The sequence below is a fragment of the Lycorma delicatula genome, chromosome 5 (genome assembly GCF_047948215.1).
Source record: "Lycorma delicatula isolate Av1 chromosome 5, ASM4794821v1, whole genome shotgun sequence".
In the NCBI taxonomy this organism is placed as follows: domain Eukaryota; kingdom Metazoa; phylum Arthropoda; class Insecta; order Hemiptera; family Fulgoridae; genus Lycorma; species Lycorma delicatula.
The window spans coordinates 75577829-75602644 of record NC_134459.1 but is presented as its reverse complement, the minus strand read 5'-3'; the positions used below and the strand labels follow the sequence as shown (position 1 = coordinate 75602644).

Sequence of the window (24816 nt, the reverse complement as noted above, 5' to 3'; positions counted from 1 at the left end):
AAAAAGGGATTTGTTAAAAAAAATTGCAAGTAATTTGGGGTTTCTTCTGGACATTATATTACGTGATTTTTATTTGATACGCACGTACTTGTTAACTACTTAAATTTTTTATGAGTAAATTATTATTAAGTTGAGAAAATCGTATCAATTCATTTAAATTATGGTAGAAATTTATCTGCATGTCATTATCTGCAGAAGATATTGCTCTTTCAAAAATTTAAAAGCCAATTTAACATTTTATAAGAATCTTTTTTTCTACATCGCAGTGTTGGAAAATTGAATGATAAAAGAAATCATAAGTGTAATCTCAATTTTAATTTTAAATGCTTGCAAATAATTTTTTTACTTTTTCGGATCTCCCAACACTTAAAATGACGATGCTATAAAATAATAACTAATTTTCGGAAGTATGAGTGTGAAGGTGAAATTTAAACTTTACTAATTTTGTTAAATGTATCTCAAGTTGTTAAAAGCTTTGAGTTCATGATGAAACGGAGTAGAGTAATTTAAAGTTGTTACATTATGTGTCTGTACAAAATACTTGTTTCTCTTAACTTTTGATCTTCAGTTTGCACACTCAAAATTATTTTGTTGTCAAAAACTAGTAGAATACCAATTTAATAGATATTTCTTATGCGATTTATGGATCTATGTAGTTCAATAATCATAATTACAGGGTTCCTCAAGAAATTAGGCTACCGTATTTTGTATTGTATATCATAATTATTTAAAAAAAACATCATTTGACTTTCGACTTCGCAGCAGATGAATTCTTTATTTTACTATTTGCTTTATATCATTAAAAATATTATTCTCAATTCTTAACCGATGGAATTAATGATTTCGCTCTGTGTGATAACAATTTGAATTCTATTTTATACTGAAGGCGGATTTCTATGGAAAACGTTTTTCCTCTGTGTAAACATTGATTACGGGGAAAACTAGATTGGATCTAAGGAATCTAGCAACTATGTTGTTCCATTCCGTTTCAGTTTTCCCATTAACTTGCAGATCAAAATCAGAATTGATCCTGGCAAGCTCTCTAGCTACTTTGGTACGCTCAGCTTCGTACGTGGGGCAGACATATAACACATGGCGCACATCATCAATGGCCCTACACTCCGGACACAAACATAAATTAATCTCGAAAAACACCATGTCCAGAAAGAAAGTGTTATATGCCGATTGGGGGAAATTCAACTACATGCATACTTCTCACATCAGGAAAAATATTATGCGTACAATGGCTATCGGATGATTCAGTTTACCTGACTTGCCGTAAATGGAAACCTTGGTCATCTGTTTGTTTTATGCACTCAGAGGTAATTTGGTTTGCTTGGCATTTTTCCCGCCACCACCCCATTCGTTCGCCCTAAAGCGTAACACCGAATGTCTGTACCATAAACGGCTACTGAGCCTCGAAACAGTTTAGCGACCAGTGTCAAAAATCCTCCTAGAGCTTACCTAACAACGTGAGCGGACTAAGCGCGGTGTCATACACCACCGGCTTTCGTGTCTCAACCGCTCACTTGTCATATATTTACTAAAATGGGTAGGCGCACCCCGTCAACTATTAAAAATATATGACATGCATAAATTAAAATTTACTTCGTCTAGACAGCAATTCGCTGTCATGCCTAGATCGCTGAATGCCAGCAAGAATCTGTACACCATATTAAAGCGCTTGGAGCCTTAATTGGCTGGTGGTCAGCCATATATCTCAAGGTTAGCTTCCCACAGTAGTGCGTTAGGAGTCTTTCCCTTATGTAAACTACTGATGTCGGTTGAACATAGCAACCGCATCAAGGAACTCCCACACGGTCCGACAATACGGCTCTCGCCACATTGACTCGCTGCCTGTGAGTGGCCAATTTTCCTCTTAACCTCTAAGTTTCAGGGTGGCCCGGTCTCTGGCCCCCCACCCTCCAAGAGCAGGGCAGTCAAACATCAGATGTTAATTTGACCTCCCCGCAGACGCTCAGCTCATCAGCTGCCAGGCGGAACCGTAACAGATATTGGTTTAAATTAACATGGTTGGTGAGCACCTGGGCACCCGTTGCCCTTAAAACTCACTCAGAGGTAAGTTTGCCGACCTTGTTAGCATTATAACGTAATTTGTGTGATCAGTCGCAAGGATATCAATGGATTTAATACCAGAAATAACCAGGACCGCCTCTCGAGAGAAAGTCTTATAAGCACCAATCACAAATGACAGTAGGAGGCGGTGGGCTGTCATTAAAATATTCCTTTAACATCTGTACCTCATTTGATGAGCCCAAACAGATGCATCATAGAGCATTATAGCTTCGCATGAAATTAAGCCCTTAATCGGGGGTGAACTGCACTTTGAACACAGAAGAAAGCAGAAAAAACCCGTTTTGGCAGCATATTGAAGGTGCTCATTGAATCGAAGATTCTCATCAAGGATCTAGATACTTCTGCAGCGGGACTTACCTAATTGATTGAGGTCATTGTGCATCAGCTAGTCTCTCCTTGAGCAACATCTTCGTTGTTTTCTCTGGGCTAAACACCATCTTATGTTGCAAATTCCACAACTGGAGTATCTTGCAAGCCTGGGCTGTCTTTCGATCTCATTCTTCGAATTTATTTAACCAGCAAAAGCCCATCATCCGCATTTGCGGCATCCACTGGGTAACCTCTGCCTCATGTGAGAATCGAATTCAACAATCCAGAGCAGAGGTCCTAAATCACTACTCTGCGGACACTTTATATAGCATTTTTCCTACTTCTGAGACGCCGTCTCGAAGAACATCGTCCCGATTACTGAAATAATTACATAACGCATTCAGCTTATTATGCGTACAATCACGCTTTTGCAGCTGAAACAAGGCAGCGGGCTATCACAAATTATTAAAAGCTCCTAACATGTCCAAAAAGATACCTAAGACATACTCAGACTCACTAGAAAAAAACAATATTCATAACCTTTAGAATAGCATTTTCCGTGCCCCTGCCTGGGGAAAACCATACTGATCATCCATCAACAACTGTAGAATTCAATCCATCAGTTTTACGAAGATAACAGTACCTTCTCAAAAACTTTTCCATTAACTGGCAGGAGCTTTAAAGGCCTATAAGAGGAGCTCACACAGGGATCCTTGTCACCACCTTTAAACATCAATTTTATAACAACTTTTTTTCCAGAAAACAGTATAGTAGCTACCAAAGAGCATCGTGTTAAAAATTCTAATCAAAGTAACAACATAAATTCCGACAGAACGGACAAGGAGCTCCGCCGTGGTTCAATCGAAACGTTCGACTCTATTCCTACTACAAATTACCGAACTGCAAATTACCTGACTTTATAATTTCCACATATGAGGTTTCATTAGCCACATCATCCGGTAACAAATCATTCAATAGAATATTACAAATCTCAGCTTTATTAGAAGAAACAACACTCTTCTGGATAGAAGAGCCGACAAAAGAATATTTTTCTTACGATATTGCCTAGGATTCTACACAACACCCCAAGGATCCTTTTTTCCTGGTTCGCTAATAAAAGAAAGCCAAGTATTCCTTTTTTATACCCTGAGTAAATGAGAATATTATTCAGGCCTCTGTCTTCGATAGTCTGCTACTAAAACCTCTCGCCGTTCAGGATCACCCTCCCGCAGAGCAGCTCTCCTGAGACGGTTCACGCACTGTTTCAACAAAAATAACTGTCTAGTCCACCAAGGGGCGATTCTTTCTCGACCCGAACTACGGGAAATTGAATTCTCAGCGGCATCGATGAAAGTCAGAGAAAGTTTTTCTGTCAGTTCTTCCAATTGAATTATATCCAAACTTCAGTTTAAGACACGGTGTCAAACAGAGGGGATATTCACAAATTTAGGTCAGTATGCCTTCCTGTGCAGGAAGCACCCCAGCTGAACATTGCATTTACTGCGTGTAAGAGTAACCAACTCAATGATAATTAACCGGTGATCACTGGAACAATCATCATCAGATCAAGCATCAATTCTACCAACAGTACTCTCAATATTCGTTCCAGGACACAATCTTCTTCCATTTACTATTTTAGCATATGTTGGTAACTCACCGAATACTAATTAGAGAGACTTCTAATACGTACTTTACAACAAAGCCTTCAACTAATTCACCATTATCATCTGTGCCTCCATTATGCCAAGGAAGCGACTTAGCATTAAACATCTAGCGCTACAGGACAGTTAGCGACACCTAGTACTACAGTTACCAAGAATTCTATCAGACTTTTCTAAATGTTCCTCAATGAGATCTCTATATTGAAAATACGAGCTAAAAATACGAAAATCAATATCATCAATAGTAAGTGTAACAGCGACATGATGAGTATTAGAAACTTACCTCAAAAAGTTACAGTCCATATCCTAGTACACAGAACTGCGTACATACTGTTACTTCAAGCATAAAATATTTTCCAACCAATAAATTCTGACTGATAGCCCTGCACCATATGTGGATATTGCAGAAGAATTATATCCCACCAACACTCCTTTAAACATTCTCTTCTTTTAACAATTTCTCCTAATTCAAACTGAGCAATGTAAGCACTTCGAAAATTGTCTTTCCAAACTTTACCGTGCAGTGAATTAAATTATATCTCAACTACTCTCAAATTACAACCACAGTCCGTACTATTGACCGAGTGTTTGCAATCCTTGCGTAACCTTCTGCAATTTACACAAGTAGGAGACTGAGACATTATAGGTCACTTCACCCTTGTGATCCTCGTCACCACAGTGCACACAGAGTGAAGCATATTGACATAATTTAGTCCTATAACCAAATCTACAACACTGTAAACATCTTTGAATATCAATGCGGACCTTGACTCTACAAGAAGAGAAATCTACAAAAAAACTACCCTAAGCAACAAAATTGTTAAACAGACTAGGCCCTACTTCAAATATACCGTGATATCTTTACGCATTACGCACTATCAGTTTTGAACAAAAACCTGCACTCAGTCTTGAATGTCGCCTCATACAAATCGGTGTTTTGCTCCCGGATGAGGGACACAACCTCCTTCTCGGACAGGTAACGATCTATATATCATAGACAGTGACTCGAGATCTCCTTTTCTGATCTACCTTGACCTTCTAACATTTTACTAACGACAGATTCTGAAATGACTAATTGTGTCTTTGTCATCCGCTACGACAATCATACCTTTCCTAGTATCCTGTATGTTCCTAATTTTCAAATTTGACCTTTTGCCCTGAAGTGCAGTCTGAAATTCCTCTCTTGTGAGGCGTTCCTCCTGTTTCAGAAGATTACTTCTGGCTGGTTGCTGGCTAAGCTGGCCTCCCGCTTGACTTAAAGCACCTAGGCGTAGCGTTTCCCTTCCGCCTTAATAGGCTCAGGCGTTGGTATCGGGACGGAAACTGCCTCTTTAACTATAACCTCCTTGACGTCAGTCGGCTTAAAGGCAAGCACTTCAAATCCATTCGCCAAAGCAGAGAGCATTGCCCTAAACTAATTAAATCTCAAGATCAGTCGTCTGCGAAGAGGCGCTTGAAGGCCCTTCAAGAAACCCCAACGACTGCCAATTGTTCCTGAAATTATGCTACTAGAGGGACAGACTTAACAGAATATTTTTTGGTACCCTAGTGGACGTACTTGCCTGACCGGCTTGGCTTTCGTCATCGGAGGAGACAATGGAAACATCCTCCACTCCCCTCCGTTCAACTTCGTTTCTAGCCCGCTTGGGTTTACCCTTAGATTCTCCAGACTACAATCGACATCTTCACCGGTGCTTCCCAAAGTAAATAAAATAAGTTAAACTAATCTATCTATCTACTCGCTGATATCTACTACTTTGTTATGCAAGCCCACAAATGTGACAACTGCCCGCAGCGAGATACGGGCAGTCGGGGGTCTGATTTTTCTATTACCATTCTTCATCCTCCTCTAGCCGCTGCTGGATCGTTTACGCAAGTGCAAGCAATTACGAAAACACTGATTACAGCCTGCACTCTGAAAAGAGCGCAAGCAGGACTAAAGTGAACTCTACGAAAACTCGATCGCTTTACAAGGTCCTCCTTTTCGAAATCACACAGCGCATCGCTAACTGGAAGATCGTTAGCTCTGTTTACAGTCAATTTTTTGTTTTAATTTTAGCCCTAGAGCCTCACTTTCTTGCTGACTATTGGTCGAGGATGCGCAGCGCATACATTTAGCTTATAACGCATATCCGCCCGCAAAGTAGTAAAATCTAAATGTTTCTTAATGTTGAATACAGAAAAATTTCCTGGATTACTCCGAAGTGTTTAGTCACTTTCTAAGAACCATTTTATTCTAGAATAATTTTCGCTAAATTTATCCTTAACTTCCATAGAGTGAATAAAATTATGAAATGTGGGAATTTGAATTAAATTTAGTATATTTTTCTTCTCCAGCACTGTTTTTATTCGAGCTTAGATCGGGTTTGTCGCGGTAATTCATGTGTATGAATTTAATCAAGCGGAATACATAGTCTTAAGTTATTGGTTATTTCACTGTTACCGTAATGTAATTGTTAGTTTTGTTTCAAGTTATTAAATATGTAAAGAATTAAAGAGAATACATATGAAAGTACTACAATATATAAGGTGACAGCGTCTTCATTGTGTCAAGTGTTAAATGATAATTGAAATAAAGAAATCAATATCTAATTGATACATTACGGTCGTTTGTGACCTTTTCATAGATATCGTTAATGCATTTATTTATAGGCATAGACCGGCTACATCGCTGCTTTTCAGATTATAATTCGGGTTTTTTTTATTAGTTTTATATTACGTCTTTTTATTCGTAAATAGTTGGGTTATTTTAAGAATTAGTTTCATTCATTTTTCTTATATCTGCTCGAAAAAATAAAAAATTCCTTTTTTTACGTGTACAAGTTTCCATGACATTTCATACGTACATTAATTTTTTTTTATATGTTTACAACAGAAGAATGTAGGATCACATCCAAACATGTTTTGAAACGAAATTGAATACTGAAATCTAAGAAAGCTATTTTGGCTCGGCAATAATAAGTATTTACAATTATTTATTTAACCTGAAAAACCTAAAAATTATTAACAGAAGAAAATACATTGAAAACATACAATAGTTGATTTCGATCAAAATAAGATACCGCGTGTGGCATCATTAGCGAAATTCTATTGTAGGTTTTTTTTTTATATGCTGCACTAAAAATTAACTTCTCTACTAACATCGAGGTACATAGTAAACATAATTTGACTGAATGCTACCATCCGTCATTCTCCGTGGCGGAATAATAGTTTCTGGACTTTCATCCAGGTTCCGATATTTGAGATCCGATCCGACATAGAACTATTTTTAAATAAAAATACGTGTACGTAATTTTGGTGTTGACCAAGTTTTCGAAAAAAAAAGCTTATATATATTTGCTTTCGTAAAAGTTAAAAAAGCGGGCAAAGAGTAACACGTTAACAAATCGAAAAGAGATATCTTAATCCTTGAGATTAATAAAAATGGATAGATCATAGTATTGAAGTTTTAAGTATTATTGTAATTTTTTTCTGTTAATTCATTAATGGCTCGTTTGCACTTCCCAGTTAATATAAGTAAAACAAACATTGATGACAATTAGTAAATCTTGTTGAAAATTTTGACATTTCCTTGGATTTGGTAATTTTTCTAAAAACATTTTTAAAATTATGTTAGGACTGTGATACTGAATCTCCTCATGTGGTCAATCTTTGTATTCTATGTTTATTAGTCTAGTAGCCGGAGGCAGGTGCAGTCAATCGCAGAATACAGTAACGGTGGCAGTGGCTGTGGTGGTTGAGCCACAGCGCCGTATACCTTCGCACCCGTTAAATAAATCGGAATTAAAAAAAAAACAAAAATGGTTTTCAAATATTTGTCTAAAAAGTATTTACGAGCCCAAATCTACTGAATATTTTGTTTACTATAGTCGGGATTGGGAAATTTACAATCATTGTTCAAATATTTTTTACCTTTCTTTTCCTTTTTCAAGGTCGAATTTCAAAAATCTAGAAATCGGTTTATTGACATTAAGATTACACTCAACAAAGATCAGTATGATTTCTTCATTTGTTACAGAGAAATTAGAAAAAATAAGAGGGTTTCAAACAAAATTTAAAAATCAATTTTAACCCTTGAAACTCGAAATGAAATTCAAAAAAATGTAGAAATTGATTTTTAGATGTTTATAATCAATCAATTTAAACCCAATTTTTTTTCGAGATGCAATATATTAAAAACCTCAATTATTCCAAGAAACATTGGTAAAGATTTAGTTGTGATTGATTGACTAACTTTTTAACAAAAGTCCTCTTTCTCTTTATATAAAAGTACAGATATAGATTATTATTTAATGTAAATTTAATTCTATTATTATGTAATATTATTCATTCAATTATTTGGAATCTTTCAGTTCAAACCCTGTTAGCTGTTCAGTAATTAAATTCATTAAAGTTTTTGCTTCAATCGGCAAACCTCCACTACTACATGTAAATATAGAAATTTTTTTTCAAGATGAAATATATCCAAAAATCTTCTCAGTTATGCCAAGAAAAATGGGTAAAAATTTAGTAGCGATAGATTAGGTAATTTTTTCTTTTACCCCGAACAAAAAATCCTCTTCTTTATATAATAGTATGCGAGGCTCTGCTGATAAATTTTGCACAATAGCGTGCTACCCGGAGACAAAAGGTACTATCGAGTTGGGCGTGACAACCCATGATAGGTAAAATCCCCTCTCTAAACCTCCGATAATACGTTGAAATCAGTTTTGCTTCAAAGTGACTGGCGAATCGCCCAGCAACGTTTCGCTATTCAGTTAGGCATATTTAAAGACGGTGTAGACCATAGCAGTTGGGTTATCGTAAAATCTGTGCAAGATGGGTACCGCGCTAACTCTCTGGTGACCTCCGCAAGCTGAAGGTTGAGCCTATTCCGCACCCGCCATACTCGCCGGATTTGGCTCTGTGCGACTTCCACTTCTTCCCTCATTTCAAGAGGGATCTCAAAAGTAATCATTACACCAACCGTCGATGAGGTGGAAGCTGTGGCCACTTGGATCCGAGAAAGACCGCCAGAATCTTTCAGTGACGGAATGCAAAAACTTGTCACACGTTGGGAAAAGGTCACTGTAAACGGGAATTATGTATTAATTTTTTATTTCATTCCAGTATCACTATTCATCCCCATGTTACGCATATATGTGCAAAATTGATCAGCGGAGTCTCGTAAATGCGCGTGCCCACACACACATACACAAAGAGAGAGCTCATTTTTCTAACAATTACTGCATATTATGATAAGATAAGTAGAGACTGATTTTTTCTTCTTTGAATAAATTTGTTCTAACCAGGTTTTTACTTTTTATTTATTTTTGTTATTTAGTTTATATATCGTTATACGTAGCGCATGTTGTTATGCTTTCGGGCGCTAATAACGAACCTTCGTTGTGTGCCAAAAAAAATCTGAAATTATTTACTAGGCTGTCGGAAATTGAAATTCTTATTTTTTTCGAGATAAGACTGGTACTTAAAAACAATTCTGCATTAAACTACAGAAATTGAAACTACCGGTATTGTCTACCAAATAACTTCTTTGATTGAAATTCATCTTTTTTTCCTTTGGTTTCCTATTTCTTGAATTTGAATTTTTTTTAGTTTTTGAGCTATCCCTAAAGCTAACTAGACTTACAAAATTATTGTTAATTGTCGAAGAGTTAAAAAAAAAAAACATGGGTCAACTTGCATAAAGTAAAAGCTGAACAGCTCTTCGATGGAAATAAAGAATGGTTGATAATGATGTATTTACAAGATTTGGTATGTTGTGTTTCACATCTTGTAAAAAAATGAGGCTATATTACCGAATTGGTTAAAGAATTATGATGAAATTGGTAAGAGGGGGTTATAAATATATATATACAAAGTAAGGGGCGGATTATTAATACTGAATTATTATCGGTGGCTGGTGGTAGATTTGTGGTATCCGTCGTCAGTTATTGAACAAACCAGTGAACATACGGTAATCCATTTATATCGTCGGTTGTGTAAAATCGTATGTGGGTGCAGTGGCACGTCACGTTGGCTTGAAACGCTAATTGTTACCATTAATTAATGAATTGCCATAATATTGCTTTAATATACCATTTAATAAAAATATTTTATTTTTAATGTTAATGAACGTTTCAGTGTTTATTAGAAAATAAGAAATAAGTAGAACAGGGGGATTTACTTTTTAAGTATGTTATAAAAACTACAGAAGTAAAAAATAGTTGCAGCCCATTAATATATCCAAACCAAATATCTATCCCTTGTAAGGAGGGTACACTGTGTAGAAGAATAGTGTCGGATTGTATTTGGTGCTTTAGATACTTTGCAAATCAAATATTGAACTTAAAATATTATTTTCATTAGTCTCCGCCACAGATAACGGACTGTAATTGTTTGTTAAAAATGATCTATTATGTTTTAATTTATGTTTTGTTGTATTAACTGTAATTTTTACTCATAATGCATTGTATTGACGTCAATATGATACAGATGCATAGTTGTACAGGACCGTTATCTTATCTTGGTTCAATACTGTTTGCGTATATGCATGCTGACGGCTATAATTATTAATCGCCAGTGAGCGATGCGCTTGAATTTCGTCGATCATAGTGGTATATAACTTCCATTTTGTATTGTTTTGTTTTTAATAAAACGTCTTGCTTGCATTATGTCGCTGTCACGGTTAGCCCATGAATGCGATTCTAAGACCAAAGCAGTCGAACTGCTTCATACGAAAGGAATTTTATATAATATTAGTTACGTCAAACAGTGGACATGAAATGACTACAAGCGTCGGATAAAAATGATAGTTGGCGATTTCATGTAAGGAGTTGTAGGTTCAGTAGTCGTTTAAAATAGGAACATGGCTTCAAAATAACGTCATCCTTCTTAAAACGATTTTTTTCTTCGTTTGCCTGCTAGTCGATAGAAATTATTACGAAACATATACGAAATTTTACGTTGACCAGTTAGAAATGAATAAACGTACTTAGGATAACTTTCCACAGATTGGAAGAGTTACCTGTGTGAGGTTATCTGTGGCTATCTTTTTTGTGAAATCAAAAGATAATTGGCTAGCGTAATTCATAAAAATTGATTAGTCTTGTTATTTCGCAACGTAGATATGTCATTATAGTAGTGAATCTTCATAGGTGAATATTAAAAGAACAAGAAATGTTTTATAATAAGACGTATTCGGCGGTGAGTGGCACATTGTTAAAAGATTTTTAAGGTTTTTGGCGCTCGAAAGGACTGCAGTGGGTGTTAGTATAGTATATCTTATTTAAAAATGACTTAAATAAAACTTATGTAATTAATATGCAGAGATTATAAAAATATTATATATATACATTGAAAATAACATAATTTTATGGAAAATATAGTTTTATGTGTAGTTCACCAAAGTTAGATAGATGATCATAACACTGAGATCTAAAGCTTCTGTTTTGAATTTACTTTTAAAATTTTGTTTTTATCGGGTGTGTACAAATCAAACCATTAAATTTTAATGAATATAGCGAGCGATACGTGTGATTAATTACTTTGCACCCCCCTCCCTAATCCTAAGTACTGATAAGCGTGGTTTGTTGGTAACAGTTATATTCTGGTTTTAATAACATAGGTATAAAATGTTGCATCATTTTACTTTTAATTTCATTTTATGGATTAATGTAAAATATACATAAACTTACTCTGTTTAATTAATAAATTCATGTTTAACAAGCAACATCCAATCCGGAGATACCTACAAGAGACGTGGTTTGTTGATGTCGTTTACATCAATTATTAATTTTTGTTAGAAAAATTATTTATTTAATATTAGTAACCTTTGATATAAAAAAATCCCTTTCGGCTCGCCGGAAGGCGGAGGTAGATTTCACCGGTGCTAAGTAGGGGATAAAAAAGATTTCCATCTTAAAATTAAGAAAAACTTCAAATTTATTCAATACGACAATGGTTGCATATCAAAAAACACATGTTCAGCATACGACAAGCCCCATCGTCTTACAATTCTAGCAACATTTTGGTCTTCCCTTGTCGTAAGGATTGGTCGTATCAAAAATTGTTTCAGATAGAAGTGTTAGGTAATGTTCAGAGGACTAACGACCACTTTCAAACGATTCGATACCGTGCGTATCAAGGGAGGTATGATTTTCTTTGTCTTCGAAACCCCATTTTTTCCACCCCTTGGGCCAATGATTGGTAATATCCCAAAACTTTACTTAGATAAGTTTTAGGCCTTTATCCAAAGAAAATAGTAGAAACTTTAAACGAATTCGATATTTTACTTAATAAGAAAGTTATAGCGGGGTTTTTTCGAAAAACCCCCTTCTCTCATTTCTACTCTCATTGTCCGATTTTGCCCATTAACGAACTCGTCCGAGACTTTGGGTTGTATTTTTTGTATCAATTTGAAAATGATTGGCGAACAATTACGACAGTTATCGTGTCCAAAAATGTATATATAAACTTTTGAACTGACGGTAGTTTTGGGGTCTGGGGGGAAACGTGAAGATATTTCGTTATTTTCCGGAAGTCGAATCGTGGTACCCATTGCAATAGGTAGCTTTCTTATAAAATCTACCTAATACGCCAATTCGTGTGTTAAACAAAAATGCCTCCGATAAATAATTTTTTCTTCTTTCTTAAAATTTGCTCAGAGCGTGCCAGAAATAGTTGTGTTGTTCTGCTTACTGACGATTACAGCATCAATTTCTTCGCAAATTTTTATTCAAATGTTTTATATAGTTGTGGGCTGTGGGTTATATGGGCAAGAGGAAGCCTGATCCCGGACCGGTGAAAGCTTACCAGTTCTCTCAATCTTCAGTGCTCCGTTAATAAAAAGCCTTTAATTTACCAAAAGCCACGACCAGATATATCCAATGTAGCCGTCTATTATGGAAGAGATGTTTACTTTTTTCCAGAGTAGCGTTCGGATGCGAATTTCTGGATGACGATTCTTTGTGTACGTTTTGTTTGGCCTATTATGATTTCAGCATTCAAGCCCCTAAGTAGATTTATTTGAGGCTGATGCCACGGAATTTACGATTGTAGGAGATCGGATTGGTTCACTCAAGATTCGTTTTATTTTCGAAGCGAAAGCGGGTTTCGTTTTCGATACTTTACATTTGGTTGTAAGCTGACTTATTACTGCATGTAACGTTTTCCCTTACTAATTTTAGGGAAAATTACTTGAAAAAATTAACTGTTTATACCAGACTTCAGACCGTACGTATAATTGATAATCCTGAATAAAGTTTTTATCTATTACGTTTTTATGTATAAATTGAATTCAAAATTTAAAATAACATTTTAGTTGAATGATGTGTTGTAATTAAATTGCTTTATCTGTCAGCCAATCTTGTCACTCGAAGGTTTCGCTGTGCTCATGTATTCAAGAGTAGTTCCCGTGGTCGGGTTAGTCTGCAATAAATCGATAACGCGTTTATTGGGCGTTTGTTATCTCAATCTTAGAGGGAGTAGAAACATTTTTATCCTTTTTTTTTATGAATATATTTGAATAATTATTTTATGGTACCTACTTCGTTTACTTGCGGTATTTATTTATTGGATTGATTTTGTCGTAATTCCAAAATTCATTCTTTTGAATTTATTTTGTCCAGGAAATTTCTAGTTCAATTTTTTCTTCTACTTCTTTTTCAGCATAACCTTTTCATTATCTGGCCAAAGGAAAATGATTTTTCAATTCTGGATTATTTTAAAAGTTATATTAGTGTTTTATTATCGATTTTGCTGTGAATTGCTGCTAGATTAGATTGTCTTCTGAAACATCCCTTATTACGTGTTCAGTGTTAATAAACATATTTCTTCTTTTTAACTTCTAGTTTACTTGAGTTCTATATAATTACTGACTTTTATTACATGTTAGATGTAAACTACGTAGTTTATATATTTTAAAACTTAATGCAACCAATAGTTTTTTTCTATTTATTATTGTTGTTAATTATTTGTTGAAGCATGAAAGTTCTTTACGTGTTTCGAGTAAATTAGCAATAAAAAGAAACAGATTCTTATAATAGATACTGAGTTTTTTTTTGTCAGAAGCTTGTTCAGTAATATATAAGTGAATTTGTTTCCCACATTATGCAGTTTACTTTAGATGCATTGGATCCGAGGTTGGAAATAATTCGTTTCATGTTGTGTGATTTTTCCTTTTTTTTTTAATGAGAAACAAATTAAAACGTAGGAGCAGGTGGTGGAATATTGTTGTAATATTTCGATATTTATTATTTGTGCATGCATAAATATTGTAATTATTTCATACTTAATACAAAGAAATTATTGTGGTCTATATTACCCTGTAAAAAATTTCGATTTTTCATTGAGTCTAAAACTTGAAGTTTCCTAAAGAAAACTTTATGTGAGCTGTATTTTCTGTAAATCGTTTTAAAGAATTTCGCTTTTATTACGGAGATTTTGTAACGATTTTAATAAGGTTTTCTTTTAGTAATTTACAAGTGTGCGTTATTGTTTTGTCAATTTATTAAAAATTTAAACTCTAAATCAGTAAATATGACTTATAATTATTTTTTTGATTTTAAAATTACTTTCTTCACGGTTCGTTAACGTATTTATTGAAAACAAACTAAGTGAATCCTCAGTATTATCGTTATAACTTAATCTTACACAAAATTTAGTTATTGTAAATTTTAAAGAATTGGAACTGTTTTTAAAATTTTAAGCCTTTTTTTCCCCCGTATAATATTATGATTTGCCTTTTTATACGTAACTGAAATTTCTATATACAGAATGTTTCTAAAATGGTGGGCTGGCTATACTTTTTCGGATTCTACTTTTAAAACTAAACAAAAAATAACCTTAGGAGAAATGGCAATTTCTCCTTCGTTCTCTCCCTGTCCGGAATTTTTTTAATTTTTTTTTATAATAACTTGTATCTCAAGTTCGGAAAGACGAATCGCATTAATATTTGTTAAGCGTCTTGGAAATAAAGTTTTAAAATTAGCAAAAAAATCGGGGCTTAAATGACTTCGCAAATTACAAAATGGCGGCCATCTTTATTTTTCAATCTGTTATATAACTCCATAAATATTAATTTTATCAAAAGTTATGTTATATTCTAAAATATTAAACTTTTTATTTTGAACAAAATGATAATTTATTTTTGAAATTCGGTTTACAAACAGTTGAGTTATGGCAGAAAATTGATGTTGTAATTACGTGTCTGTTTTCATGTCCTCCACTTTACGTTCAATTCGATAAAATATTGTTAATTGTAGTATTGTAAATTAGTTTCAAATTAAGTAATAATTTTCTCACAGTAATAGACCTAATAATTATGACACAAAATTACATCAATTTTCTCCCATAACTGGACTATTTGTTAACCGATTTAAAAAAAATAAGTCTTAATATTTTAGAAAATAACATAAATTTTGATAAAAATAATATTTATGGAAATATAACGGATTGAAAAATAAACATGGCCGCCATTTTGTAATTTGCGTCCTGATTTTTTGCTAATTTTAAAACTTTATTACCGAACTTGAGATATAAATTATTATATAAAAATAACAAAATGGCGGACAGATTGAGAACGAAAGAGAAATGCCATTTTTCCTAAGCATATTTTTTGTTTAATTTTACTAATAGAATCCGAAAAAGTATAGCCAGCCTAGTATAATATCTTTTAACTGAGAATGTACAAGACTACGTTTCATTTACACTCATACATATCATCCTCATTCATCCTCTGAAGTATTATCTAAACGGTAGTTACCGGAGGCTAAACAGGAATAAGAAAAAAGAGTATAATATCTTTTACAAACCGTTAACGGTCTTCGAATAATTTCTTATAAGATAGGAAACCGGTTTAAGCCAAATGAAGGAAACGTTTTTAATTTTTACGTTTTGATAATTTCCTCCCGTAATATTCCACCGGCTTATCTTATTTCGTTCGAATGAATTATGCAAACAATCCAATAAAGCTTTTCAGACGTGTTTTGTGTTTGGATAATTTTAATCGAAGATGATAATTAAACTTACGTTAGGTGTCGTAACCACAACAGTTGTATAGCGGAACTGACACGAGATGTTTGTTAATCATGCCTAAAAACAGCATAATCACTCTGAAGAATAGTAAACAGATCTTAAATTTTGTTCCATCTAAGCCCTACTAGCAACATCTTAATTTTGTTTATCATAAGTAACTGGCTGAAGAATAAAAATCAGTAGTGTTGGCCACAGGAACGTTGAATGATAACTTCATAGATTTAGAGTGGCACTGACCGGTGTAATCTAGTTACATGTGCCGCTGTCATAGACCGGCATATATATTAATTATCCAGTATCAATTAAGTTTTCTTTTTTAACAGAAATGCACTATAGCACTGTATGTTATCACTCCTAAGAAATTGAATTATAAGTCCAGTTTATACGATCTAATTAGCTGAAATCTGTAGAAGATAATAGATAAGGAAATATATATTTTAAGAATAATTACGTCGTAGTAATTACAGGAAGATTTACTACTTGCTGGGGGTTCTACGACCTAATCTCTGATTGATAACGTGATACGAAACACTAAATCACTTAATAAATGACGTAGCCGTTCTCAAAAATAGATCGGGTCCCGTTTGTAGGTTCTCTTGGGGAAGGTCTTTCCCAGTAAAGTGAGCGTTGTTTTCTTTTGCCTTCAATGCTTAGCCGTGTATACTGTTGGAAATCAGCTTACTGTTGGTGTTCAGCGGTGCGAGTGACAACAATCTTCCCATTGGGACTGAATGTATAATTAACATTATTACTTTCACAAAAAGCAAATTTTGACTGGTGCTTCGTGGTACATCAGATGCTTTTATCTACTTGTGGCTGTATAAATAAAAGCCAGAGATGAATATTATTTATTTATTTCGTGAAACAAGGATTAGAGGTCGGCTGTACCCTCAGTAGGGGATTTTTTTGTGGAGTGATTTTATTTAATACCTTGTTTGCTTGAAATGTTTCTTTGTTAGGAAAATAAGTATAACGTGGTTAAACCTTCATATTTGGAGCTTCATGAAAAACACTTCGCGTTATTAATTAACCGCGTCAAGGAGTTAATATGTTTGTTTTTTAGCTTTACAGGCTTTATACTCAGGAAATGAATAGATTCAGTGAACCATATTATATAAACAGTAGAAACTGAGTAAGTTAACTATATATGATTACGCTGCGGTGGGGCCTAGATTTAAATAGTTTTTTAAAAACTTTCTTGACCCTATTTTTTTCAGGTTTCTTTAGCAGAACCTTTTAACAGAAATATTAAAATTATTAGTTAAAAACAAATTATTGAAAAATTTGCAGTTTACTTAAAACTTATCAGTTTTTCTGCAAAGCGCTTTGGCTGAAAAGCATACAATGTCAAAATTACTGCTAAGATATGAATATCGGTAAAATATATAATTAAGGTAATTTCCCAACATTTAATGACTGCGGCTCTTCAAATTTTTCAAGTTCACACGCGCACTAATCTGTTCCGTGTATATTTTATACTAAACTCAATATTTTCAAAGTAAATATCTTACACCGCACTCAAAAATTTATTTTTTCGAAAGAATTTGGATGAGCTTGTGAGTAAAAAAATCTTGGTTGTTTTGAAAAATTCAAGACTCAGAACAGCCGGAATAATTAAGCTGTTCATTATTCAGAACAGCCGGAATTTTCTAGAGTGTACTAATGGTTTTGTGATCTATTTGTAGATTCTGTTGTCTAGGCAACACGTTCCTGGAAATAGATAGTATCTTCACCGTGCGTGAGCATCCAACTAGGTAGAAAATATTACTGTTCATTACAACCAACGTTCAGGTATAAAAATTAGATATGACTGATGCTGTTAAAGCATTTATAATAAAACTGCGGTTAAATTCAGTGACCACTGCACATAGTTTAGAAATCATTGAATTAACAAAATCGATTTTATTTTCGAATTTATTATAGTGGTCCTTTGATCATTGATAGCTTTGAAGATTACATTAACGCTGAAATCATATTTCTGTTGCAGTAAAAGTTTTCTGCTGTAGCAATGAAAGTAACTACTGAGATCGATGTTTTTGGATAAACCTGTAATTAAAAAAATGTTATTCTGTCTATAGTAACATACTACGTCATTTAATAATTAAAGACAAAAAATTTTTGCAACGTTTTATTTAATCAGTGCGACATTTTTTCACTCTTCTACATTATCTCCAGCAACATTAATACACTTGTCCCATTTCTGAATCGGTTTATTTATGCTCGCTGCAAAGGAATTTTTGTGTTTGTGTCGGAGCCAATTTAGCAAATTTTTTGACGGTATTGACATTAAATCCTTTCCACGTAGCGTCTCCTTAAATGGACCGAATATGTAGAAATCCGATCGGGCAGAATTATAACTGTATGGGGATGAGTTGGCATTTCCAGATGCAATCTGTCGATGGTTTCTCGAATTATCTAAGCCATGTTAGACCGAGCGTTATCGTGAAGCAGAATGATGTCTTTACGCTAAGATCCAGGGCATTTTTTCAACACTGCTGGGTTCACTTTGTTGGTAAGCGTGATAAGTGGTAGGTATATACTTGCTATTTATTGTTCGCTGATCTGGAAAATCCTCAAAAATCGAACCTTTGTAGAATTTGTTTTTATCCCTTTTGGGACAATTTTTGCGTGCCAAAAGGCTATAATCATGATTTTTCCTGCTTAAGATGGGTTCGGAATTTTTTCTTGATAGGTGGGTTTGTGTGCTTCCACTTTACGCTCTGAAATTTTTAATTCCAGTTCACAATGGTGAATCCATGTCCCATTACAGATTAGAATACTGTGCCAAAGATTATCACCTTCTTGCTGATACGTCGTTTCAGCTCATTGCATATACAAAGTCTCGTCTTCTTGTGGTGCTCTCTCTCTCTCTCTCTCTCTTAGAACCCATCTTGCGCTTGTTTTACGTACTCGAACTTGTCTATGATAATTTTTTTTGAACTGTACCGATACTTTTGTAATTTTTCAGCTATAATCCGTTGAAGCGTTGTAGTTGAAGTCGTGTTTGGACGTCAGAACGGTGCTTGGTAATCACTTAAGTTTAAGGTCTTTAAATTTTGCGCACTTGAAAAAATGTTTGCGGTTATTACAACTTTGTTCCTATTTTTGGTCGTACGACAGTAAATTTTAACCAATTTTTCATCTTCAGAAAGCAAAATCGGATCACTCCATGCTCTTCAACTAACGTGCAAACTTCAGGAGGACTCTGCATCGAACATGAGTTTTTGAAGTTATAAATAAAACAATTTTACTCGAACAGCTGATTAAAAGTTGTAACAGGGTTACCAACTTACTATTCAGGAAGTATAATAATGTTCTCTTGCCAACTGTTTTGTCTCCTCAGTTATTTGTATCTTTATTCAGTGACTCTCGTATATTACTTATCATTATATCAACAACAGTTTGATTGATCATTGATTTTTTAAAAGTAATATCTTGCTAAATACGAAAATTGCCGAGTAAAAAAAAAATAAAAAATTTTAAAGTTTGCCGCCAATTTTATACCATTCTATTGAATTCCTTGAAGTTTATTTTCTTAAAATTAGAATTTTTGTTAACATTACTAAACTCAACTTAGAATGTATAAATGATCTTAAAAGTTTTCTTTTCAATTTAATGGTTATTCTTATTGAACATTGCCAAAATACTTGGAATGAAGCGTATGAAGCGTACCCATGAACGGAGGGTCGGAAGCATGAACATGAACGCTGTTTGACAGAAATGATTACAAGAAATGGAAGCATTTCAGACGTAAGAGCGAGATAAATAAGACGGCTGGAGAAAGTAAAGAATGGTTGAAGTACCAGAACAGTAGTTGAAGAAAGTAGAATATTAAAAGCGATACGGAAATAAAAGCCAAACTGGGTTGTGTTTTGGCGGGGGGAAAATTACTTTAGTAGGAGAACGCTATTGAAACAATACTGGGGAAGAAGAAAGAGGAAAGGCGTACAGATCTTAGATGATGAAAAAAGACGTCATCAAGATTGAAGGTATGTGAAATTCAGTATAGACAGAAATAAAATGTCATGAAAAGATGATGCCGTTTAAATACACTCACTAGATTTATATTTGCGAGTTCGAAGAAAGTGTTTTCTTTATATTCGGTGTGATACGTATTTAGTTTTATGTATTTTCTTCAGTGATTGTTTTCATATTATTTTTTTTGTTGTTTACTTTGCTTATACGTAACATGTAAAAAGTTTATCGATTGTAATTGATCGTTTAGAGGACAGTATGTTTACCTTCATTTTTTATTCATAGGCCAATGTTTTATTCCCTGTTTGTCTCCGTAAATGAATGAAAACACACATAGCGGTTATACAAAGCTTTCGTTGATTGAATTTATCGAATGTATGCATTATTTATTTGCGTTGATCAAAATTTAAATTAAATGTTATTTTCATTGTAATATTCTGCCTTATCAGAATTGTTTAATCCCTTAATATGTTCGTTCGAACCTGGTGTTCTTTTATTACATTGTAGATTATATTACTTTTAATTAAATTCAGTTTTAATGATCGATCTGTTTATTTATATTTGAGTAAACCTTTCATCGTCCTTAATTAATCGAACAAATAAATTTTTTTATTCACCGTTTTTAATCTAACTCCTATAAAAATTTAAGAACAGCGGTGAATTTAATTTATCACGTTCGTTATAGAATGTGATTAGTTGTCCCTCATTAGCGGGACAACTCCACAATAGTTTCAACATTTTTTGCAAATATTTTATAGCATACTTAGATAGAGCTTAGTAATTTAATAGATAGAAAAGAAAAATTAGTTTTCGTCTAGAGTAATGCGTCTCTTCTCAAAAATGCGGATCTTATTCCCTGATGCGAACATGTAAACGTTTCCTTGGTGTTTCATTGAAGAAACTATAATAGCTTCAATCGGCGTACTACTTCTGTTTTTTCTCCCGAGTTTCCTAAACTACTATCTCTATAAATCTTTCAAATGTAATTTTTTTTAAAATTATATTTAGGCTTTTATAAATGTATACTTAGAAAATTAAATCCATTTTTAACTGTGAATCCATCACAACAGACCTGCAACAACCGACGAATGGCATCTTTTTAATTGTGGATGCACGACTTACGGAGTCGTCCGGAAGATATCTTTAATTTTGGCAAATTTGAACGATTACGCGTAAGGATGCTCTCCCTCTGCTGTATTATGTAGCTTAGAATTTCTGCGTGTGATACCCTTTTTTGTTTGTTTAATGCTGTGAAATTGTATGACATTTTGTCTTCATTCCAGGCTATTTTTTCTTTTTCAAGTTATGCATTTGGAGATATCCAGTTCTTCTGGAAGCATTCATTGCCAAGGTCTATTTTTATTCATTTATCCTTGTCGAGGTTTGTATCTATTGTGTTTACCTTTTAGTTTAGGTGTGAAATAATCATATTGATTTAAATATGTTCATATTTAAACCAGTTATCAATGAAATGTCTAGTCTTTCTCGAACAAATATTCTAATTAATATTACTGTTCTCTAAATTATTGACGTTACAAATGAATCTCTCGCTTCTACTTAACTCAGATTAGTACGTTTGTATAATTATTTTAGTATTATTGTTTGATTTAATACAATTGCTTTGTATAGATTTTATATGTACGTATTGAATATCTTAATATGTTTAATTACAATATTTAATATATGTAATTATAACACAATTCATTATTCAAATAATTATGTTATAATTACAACAATACAATAACGTCATTATTGTATATTACGGTTAAAGTACGTCTTTAAGGAATTATTTTTATATTTTAAAGTTCCCTTAGGTCACGTAACCCTATTATTTGGTAGCTGATCAAATCAGTACTCGCATATTACGTTAATCATAATTTATAGTTTTATATGACGTTTGTTCCTTTTCAGTATCTGTTATAATTAAAAAGTTACACGTTTTTCTAATTTGTAAAATAGTTTGTTTTTTTTAATTCCAGCTGACGCAAATGAATTTGTTACGGTTTTAATGAATCTCTATTGGATCCCTGTGCTAAGTTAATATATTTATCTCGTACTTTGGCGGTTTTATGTTTTTTTCTTTCAATTATTAAAAAGTTAGTTTTTCTGCAGTTTTACATTTAATTTACAAAATTTATACTCGTGTATTTTATGCATTTTAGTAAACCTTACGTTAGTGCGTCTGAACCAACTTGATAGCTATACCATTATTGGATAATGATTATTACAAAATTATAATTTTGGCGACCATTTTTGTAATCTTCTAACGGTGCTTCATCTGAATCCAAAATGAAAATCCGAAACGGTGAGTGTTCACATACGTGCATATTGAATTCAGTAACGAACCGTTTGGTTGTTGAAAATATGATACAATAGGTAATTTATTTGTTTAGATATAAACCTTCTGTTATATAAATGTGGAAATCGTTTTATTAAAACCAATTGTTTCTGAGTAATTTTTCATTGAGGGTGGATTTTGACTTGCTGGTCTTTCTGTTGTAGTGATAACCGTTTTTAATTGAATAGATTATAATTGCAGCGGAAGGGTAAGCCAATTACAGCAATTAAACTACATGTACCGTGGTTTAACTTGTGGTAACATTCTAGTAGTAGCTGTCATTCTACCAAATCTTGTCTTGCAGAACCTGAATTATTTTCTTCGATTTAATTGATGATGATAGTTTATTTACTGTTATTAAAAATATTTAACAAAAAATATTATAATTATATATTTGTATTATCTGTTCATAATAGTTTCGGAAAATCAATCATCGGTTACAGTAGGCTGATATAAAACATTACACTTGTATTTTATTAAAGAATACATTAATTAATTTCATCATTACGTTATCATACTTAGATTTAGTGTAAATTTTTCACCGTATATCGACTTGTGTGCATTCTATTAGCTATTTATATTATATATATATCTGATATATATATCAGATATATATATATATATCTGATATATATATCAGATATATATATATATATATATATATATATATATATCTGTTAAACGCAACCTCTTAACGTTGTTTGGTGGATTTTTAATTGAATTTGTGCTTGCTTTTGTGTGTGCGTCTTGTTTCTTTTCATTTCCGACCTTTTTTTCAGTAACCGAGGTGTACGTATGTTAGTTGCTGTAACTAAATGTTGAAAACGGTCTTACGTAAGGCATTGTCATTTTCGAAAGTAGTAGAGCCGTTTACAAGAATAACAGACATTCTTTTCCAGGCTTATTAGAGAAAGTGAGAAGTGAAAAAACAGCTTTGCGTTCGCTTTTTTCACAGCCTTAATGTAACATCTGTATATCTGCATGGAACTAAATAATGAAAATCATCGTTCTCAAAAGAAAGAATTTTAATATCATTTATACCTCAGATTTTTTTACATGTATCTCGCCCGTAAAAAATTCTGGAGCTGAAGAGTAATACTTAGTACTTTCTATGAATTCCGGTATTAATCTGCTATGCTGTGATCTCGGTATGATTAATTTTACCATTTCTAATTTGTAGAAAGTACGAGGTCTGTTCAGAAAATAACCAATCATTTTTAATTACGCACCAACAGACATATTTAGTGACATGCGGTTGGCAGCATTGTGTTCCGCATAACCTCCTCTGTAACCACATATTCTTAGATTGTTGATATCTCGTTTAGTTTTCATGTTATTGTTATTTGAGTGCAACGTGTTGAAGTGTTAATTGCTTTTTTTGATAATTGAACTTTTGTTCCAATGTCGTATCCATAAACCCGGCTTTCGTCTCCCGTTATGATCCTTTGCATGAATGTTTCATTGTCATTGGCTTGTTCAAGAAGTTGCCGACAACGCGATGCATGTTCAATTATTTAGTTAAAATGTCATGGCATGATCCAGTCTAGATGCTAACCTCTTCTGCAAGTTCTTTGAGAGTCAGTCGGCGATTTGCACTGACCAGATCGTTGATTTTCTGAACGGGGATGTCATTAGTTGAAGTCGAAGGTCTTCCTGGTCGAGGGTCACATTCAATTGACTGACGACCACTATTAAATCGTGAAAACCATTCGGAACATTGTGTACACGACCCAGAGCACCATCTCCGTTATCTTGTGAAACTTTCTGTGAAAATGTATTCACCCGTTTCACGCAAAACTTTACGTTGTATTGTTTCCGAAAATCGCATATAACAAAAATCGCTACTATGACTCGTTGCATTCAAATAACAATACACGAAAACTAAACGAGATATCAGCAATCCAAGAAAATGTAGTTGCAAAGGAGGTTATACTGAACACAATGCTGCCAACCGCACGTCACTAAATATCTGAGTAGGCACGTAATAAAAAAAAAGGTTTTTTCTGAAAAGACCTCGTACAATTTACCTGCTTTTTTTTTTTTATAAAAATACGGCTATACAGTTGGCAGTAAAAAATACTCTCAGAAAAAAGGCCAAAATGTTTTATCATAGATTATTAAACAAAGTTGCATTGCAATATAACCTGGTTGACTGGAGAATTACCAGTATGTAATTACGGATTTGATGTTTGATTACAATTTTATTTAACTATATCTTTTAAATCTCTCACAGATAATGAATGTTTGCATTTGGAAATAGCAGTGATGTTTATATTTTACAGTTTTTATCTACGATAATTGATTGCATCAATAATTTTATGTAATTTTATTCTGTTTATGATTAATAAATAAATAAACTTATTTTTCTCTTTTACAGGTAAACCATTTTTTAACTTTCACGGTTCATTGCTTCGAAGTTTT

The 24816-nt window shown here is 33.5% G+C and overlaps 1 protein-coding gene across 2 annotated transcripts in view; it reads left to right on the top strand.

The window, feature by feature from the left end:
* The window catches only part of wdb (serine/threonine-protein phosphatase regulatory subunit widerborst), a 272723-nt gene that overhangs the window by 105554 nt on the left and 142353 nt on the right, over positions 1-24816 (top strand). The window contains exon 1 of one of the 2 annotated variants that reach the window (XM_075366411.1): positions 22159-22362. The exons of the other annotated variant lie outside the window; for it this stretch is intronic. Coding sequence (XP_075222526.1) covers positions 22347-22362 — 16 coding nt within the window. The 5' untranslated portion in view covers positions 22159-22346. Of the gene's footprint in view, positions 1-22158; positions 22363-24816 lie in introns of those variants that run through there. 2 annotated transcript variants of the gene reach the window in all.